The sequence below is a fragment of the Natator depressus genome, chromosome 14 (assembly GCF_965152275.1).
Source record: "Natator depressus isolate rNatDep1 chromosome 14, rNatDep2.hap1, whole genome shotgun sequence".
NCBI lineage: Eukaryota > Metazoa > Chordata > Testudines > Cheloniidae > Natator > Natator depressus.
In genome coordinates this window covers 3,305,815-3,311,752 of record NC_134247.1, presented here as the reverse complement: position 1 = coordinate 3,311,752, position 5,938 = coordinate 3,305,815, and the positions used below count along the sequence as shown (strand labels likewise).

The following is a 5,938-nucleotide window of genomic DNA, read 5'->3' as shown; positions in this document are numbered from 1 at the left end:
GCTCCAGGGAAGGGGACAGGGGGAAGGGGGCAGTGCCACCTCCGAGCATGAAAGCAGCTGCAGCATTTCTGACCCCCCTGTGTACCTCCTCCCAGATCTGCCTCTGCTCCTCAATCCTGACCCACAGCCCCCTGCTAGCCCAGCTCTGCCGGTGCCCCTCACTCCCGACCCGCAGCCCCCTGCTAGCCCAGCTCTGCCGGTGCCCCTCACTCCCGACCCGCAGCCCCCTGCTAGCCCAGCTCTGCCGGTGCCCCTCACTCCCGACCCGCAGCCTCCTGCTAGCCCAGCTCTGCCGGTGCTCCTCACTCCCGACCCGCAGCCCCCTGCTAGCCCAGCTCTGCCGGTGCCCCTCACTCCCAACCCGCAGCCCCCTGCTAGCCCAGCCCTGGGCTCCCCCCCACTCCAGCTGTGCCGGTGCCCCTCATTCCTGACCCACAGCCCCCTGCTATCCCAGCTCTGCCAGTGCCCCTCACTCCCGACCCGCAGCCCCCTGCTAGCCCAGCTCTGCCGGTGCCCCTCACTCCCGACCCGCAGTCCCCTGCTAGCCCAGCTCTGCCGGTGCTCCTCACTCCCGACCCGCAGCCCCCTGCTAGCCCAGCTCTGCCAGTGCTCCTCACTCCCGACCCGCAGCCCCCTGCTAGCCCAGCCCTGGGCTCCCCCCCACTCCAGCTGTGCCGGTGCCCCTCATTCCTGACCCACAGCCCCCTGCTATCCCAGCTCTGCCAGTGCCCCTCACTCCCGACCCGCAGCCCCCTGCTAGCCCAGCCCTGGGCACCCCACACCCAGCTCTGCTGGTGCCCCTCACTCCCAACCCTGCTCTCCCCCACCCTCGGCCCCCCTCTCTACTCCAGTCCTGAGACACCAGTTTTGCTTGGCCGTATGAGGAGCATTGCTGGGGTCTGGCCCACGCCCCACACTGGCTCACCCCGGCGTTGGCCTGGGGCAGGGTTCGAGCCCAGCGCTCTGGCGCTGAGCAGAGACTGCTGGGGATCCCGCGGCGTGGCCTGATGCCCTTGGCTTTCCCTCGCCAGCTGCCGATGGTGAAGGATGATGATCCTGCTGCCCAACAGCACAGATGGGGCCCGGGCGAGCAACGCCGAGCCGCTGGAGTGGGAGCAGCAGCCACTCTGCGGGGAGGAGATCATCCCCGTCATTTACTACAGCGTCCTGCTGGGCCTCGGGCTGCCAGGTAAGGCTGGGACGGGGGAGGGAGGGCTCCCTTGCCCCACTGCGCCTGGTGCTGCTCCGGGGCCAGGGATTCGGGGCTGCCCGAGACACAGCCACCACCTCACCCCTGGGGGGAAGGGATGGGACTGGCTGCGGTGCATTTCGCCGGGAGGCTGCCTAGCCCAGGGGATTCACCAAGCGGCCAGGTGGAGAGGGTCCCTCCGCCCTGCCGATGGCACCAGTTATGCTGGGGGCCTTCCCTGGAGCTAGCGGGGCTGCATCCTGGGTGGCTTGGCCCCCCTGATCTCGGGGGGGGGTTGTGCCAGGTCTAATGCTTCATGCCGACCTTGTGCGTCTGGATCGGGCTGGGGCAGAGACAAGCGATGGGCAGGGGCAGTACAGGGGTTGGGCAGCCCGAGCAAGGGATGCCCACACACCAGAGCGTGGGAGGAGAGGAGGGTGCCGCGACTGAGGGTGTGAGGCTGTCCGGGCTCCCCAGGGACCCCTGGCGCCCAGGCTGGTGAGTTGGCATTGAGAATTGTGCCCCTTTTGGGGGGCAGTCAGGGAGGACGCTGGGTGTGGCCATCACATCCTGCCCTCACTCAGAGGGGCTGAGCTCCTGTGAGAGGCACAAGGCCACAGGCCCATACCCGAGGGCACAGCTGTGCCCGGGACGGAGAGCAGACACTGGCACCCTAGCTTGTCATATCCATCCCCACGTTTGGCCTGTCCTGGTGCCCTCTGGTGGCCAGCTGAGCCGTGACTCCCCTGCTGCACCCCCAGGCTAGCGCTGCTGGAGCGGGGTGGGAAGTGCTTTTCCTGGCCTGGGAGAGTTCACCATTTGGGGGTTTTTCCCCGTCCCAGAACAGGACGAGGGGTTGGAAGCTCCGATGTTTTTGCGAACCGAGACGTCGGGTCGGGGCAATCAAAACCTTCTGATCATTTTGCAACATTTTGTTTCCATTTCAACCTGTTTCATTTTTTTAACCTGTTTTAAAGTATAAATTCACTACAATTTCCCAATGAAAACATGAAACTTGCTTTAGAAAGTGTTGGTGGGGAGCCTTGGGACACCAGAGAGTCTTTATAAAAACATTCGCCTCCAGCGATGGTGGGAAGAGAGGGATCCAGGCCCCTAAATCTGTGGGGCTACATCCCAGCAAGCCAGTAGCTTCCTCCCCGACCTGCCGAGCTAGGGCCTGGGGTATGAATTTAGATGGAATAAATGAGCCCAAAGAGCCAAAGGAGATAACGTGACCCAGTTACTGGGCAGCGTTAAACAGTGCCGGTCTGGGGGCTGGTACCCGGAGACTGGAGCCCGTTTAGAGCCATGGCAAACACACCATTCAACAGCCTTTTCACCTATTAGTAACGGTACAGAAAAGAAGGAAAAACAGTGAAAGCCTTTGGAATATAAAGGGTTGAGTAAAGCTTTCAGTTTGACAGCCCTTGTTCCCTTTCCCTGTAGCTGGAGAGAGATTTTAGAAAGACCCCCCCCTTGTCTGACCGTCTCTTAGATGGTGTTAAAGATGGTAATAATCTTTTTGGGAGAAGGGATGACTTTAGTGAGGTGGGCTGGAGCTGGCACTGCTGTTAAAGTCCGATCCCGTTTCCTAGAGGACAAGACAAAGACCCACAAAAGGGGAAAGAGAAGAACAGCGATGAGAGAAAATGCAGCTTCAGTCTCTGGGGTTAACTCTCACTTGCAGCCTCGCTGCTGAAAAGACCCAGGCCCAGCTCACGATCTGATCAGCCACCCTGAGCCCTGGCAAACTTGTACCAGCGATGGGCCATTTAGGACCTTGCATTTCGCTGCCTTTCTGGTCACAGGCTCCCAGCACTGTTGCAAAATATACTGTCTTGGCTGGCTAAGCCAGACGCTTTTCAGACAGAAGGAAAAAGAAGGGAGAGAGGGGAAGGGAAGAAATAAGGTGGGGAGGAAAAGAACCCTGGGGGAAGAGGGGTAGACACAGGATAACTCAAGGAGCGGGAGTTATAGCCTGCTTGGATTGAGTCCGTCTGTCTGTCTCCCCTTTGCACCTTTGCCCAGCAACGTTTGTTCTCCTAGGTTACGGTGGCGTGAACTTTCACTCACTGTACACAGTTGAGCTTGCAATTACAGCAGGCCTGCCAGGAGGGGGCACTGTGCTGGCAGCCCCCAAAGGTTGGCTAATTTCTGCCTGACTGGCTTTGCCCAAAGGGCCGTCAAACCTAGGTGAGCGGAGGCCCAGTTGCCGCGGCTTTCAGGGACAGACGGCATCTGCATCTCTCAGGCTGACCCAGAGGAGAGATTAACCAGCAAATGCGCCCTGCGCGGGGTATTTATAGATGCCCAGCTCAGCCGAGCCTCCATCCCCAGGTGCAGCTTAGCCCTGGCCCATTCCCAGCACCTAGCACTTTGCTTTCAGCCAAGACGCCCCCCCCCCCCCCCCACAGCAGTGCAGGAGCTGGCAGTCTCCCCGGACCCAGCAGCGAATGTCGAGATTGAGAGAGGAGGATGCTGGTTCCTCTCTCCAGCTCTGTGCCGGGTTGCCTTGCAAGCAGTCACTTCACAGGTGGCATCTCCCTGCAGATTTTGAGATGGGGTGGCAGATGCTCAGGTTACCCCAGATGCTGCATGGAGCCATGCTTTGCTCTAGGAGCACGGGCATCCCTAGATCCGGCCAATCTCAGACCTTCCCTCTGTGCTGGGCAAACACCTTCAACTTCTCGCTGTGCTTTGTCCCTGCTCCAGTTAACATCCTGACGGCCGTCGCCCTGTCCCGCCTGGCTGTCAGGACGAAGAAATCGTCCTACTGGTACCTGCTGGCCCTGACCGCCTCCGACATCCTCACCCAGGTCATCATCATCTTCATGGGCTTCATCCTGCAGATGGCCATCCTGGCCCATGAGGGGCCCCATGCCTTCATCCACACCGTCAACGTCCTGCAGTTTGCCACCAACCACGCCTCCATCTGGGTGACCGTGGTGCTGACGGCCGACCGCTACGTGGCCTTGTGCCACCCGCTGCGCTACCGCATGCTCTCCTACCCTGAGCGCACCCGGAAGATCATCGCCGCCGTCTTCGGCGCGGCGCTGGCCACCGGGATCCCCTTCTACTGGTGGCTGGACATCTGGCACGACTCCCAGCCGCCCACCACCGTGGACAAGGTCCTCAAGTGGGTTCACTGCTTCACCATGTACTTCATCCCCTGCAGCATCTTCCTGGCCACCAACTCTGTCATCGTCTGCAAGCTCAAGTGGGGGAAGCGGGTGGACGGGCACCACCGGCGCATGGGCAAGACCATCGCCATGCTGATGGCCGTCACCACCATCTTCACTGTGCTGTGGGCACCCCGGACGTGCGTTATCCTCTTCCACCTCTACACGGGCTCCACCAGCAAGGACCAGAGGCTGCACGTGGCTCTGAACCTGGCCAACATGATTGCCATGCTCAACACCACCGTCAACTTCTTCTTCTACTGCTTCGTCAGCAAGACCTTCCGCCGCACGGCCGGTGAGGTGATCCGCTCCTGCAGTCCTTTCTGCACCAGGCACGGCCAGCCGCCCAGCAACGGGGGCTTTCTGCACTCGGTTCTGAAACCGCAGGGGCTGCTGGAGAGTGTGTCCCTTTAGGGCAACAGCGTCGGTGCGGTCCTGCTCTCGAAGGGTTCCCAGTCACCGGAATGTGCAGCCTGGCTACCCCATTCCCACCAGTCCCCTCGCATCCCTGCCCCCGAGGGGCTTGGGCAGATGGCAAGATGGGGCGTGCAGCAGCCAGGGCAAGGCGGTGGGTTACAGTGTACTGGCTGGGTAGGAGGCAGCTGGCACTAGTTGGCATGGGCAAGATGCCAGCTGGTGCAGTGGCCCCAACAGAGCAGGAATGCTCAGACCTGGTGGCCTGACTTGAGGCATCTGTGATTGCTGTGAACTCATGTGGAAGGGAACCAGGCCGTCCTGATCCTGTGCCCACGAGACCATATTGGGCAAGTGCCAGGCCTAGTGCACTAGGCCGCTCCACCCAATGCCGCTCTCCCACGAGGTCCATCTGGGACCTCAGCATGGGTCAGACTGTGGAGAGGCCTGTTTTAACGCCTGGGCCCGGAGGGAGGAGACGCACAGTTGCTTGGGGATGCTGCAGGGGGTGCTAAGCCCTTAGCATGCCACTGGAAGCCCTGCAGTTGTAACACGTACCCTAAGGACATTGGATTGTCAGGTGGGGAAGCCGAGATGGTGTGGAACTAAAGGACATGCCCATGGTTACCTGGCAAGGCTGCGACCCGGACGGGAATGGAACCCAGGAACCCTAACAAACCGTTCCCCGTTCTAACCACTAGGCAAGACTGCTCGCTCGGCCATTCGCCGCTTCTGGCCCCCCAAGATCCCAGTTCGGTCAGGTCAGAGCATTTAATCTCTCTCTGTTTTACTGCCCATCGCTCCTGAAGCAAAGGGCTATGCACGCAGTGCTCTGCCTGGGGGACGCTGGTGTAGCTGGATGTTCTGGGGCCCTGGGACCAGCTGAGCTACCGGGTTCCTGCGGCTGAAAATGTCTGTGATGCCCACGCGAGCTCCACCACGTATCAAAGCACTAGCGCCTGGCACAGCAGATGAGCCGGGAGCGCTGGGCAGAGTGGGTTGCTGGTGGGGCCGTGGCGAGGGCCCTGCCTCACACTGCCAGTGCAAGGCCAATAAACCTCCAGGTCATGATCAAAATTCTCGCTTTGGATCTCGTTCTTCCCAGAGCAAACCTGGCGCCGTGTCCTGGGGGGCGGAGCGGGGGGACTCTGGCCTC

The 5,938-nt window shown here is 61.0% G+C and overlaps 1 protein-coding gene across 1 annotated transcript; it reads left to right on the top strand.

Moving 5' to 3' along the window:
• The first annotated feature begins 1,036 nt into the window (after positions 1 to 1,036).
• GPR142 (G protein-coupled receptor 142) lies at positions 1,037 to 4,782 on the top strand. Its single transcript, XM_074971018.1, has 2 exons — positions 1,037 to 1,189; positions 3,902 to 4,782. Exons 1-2 carry the CDS (start codon positions 1,048 to 1,050, stop codon positions 4,780 to 4,782), a joined length of 1,023 nt encoding a protein of 340 aa, XP_074827119.1. The 5' UTR covers positions 1,037 to 1,047.
• The last annotated feature ends 1,156 nt before the right edge of the window (positions 4,783 to 5,938 follow it).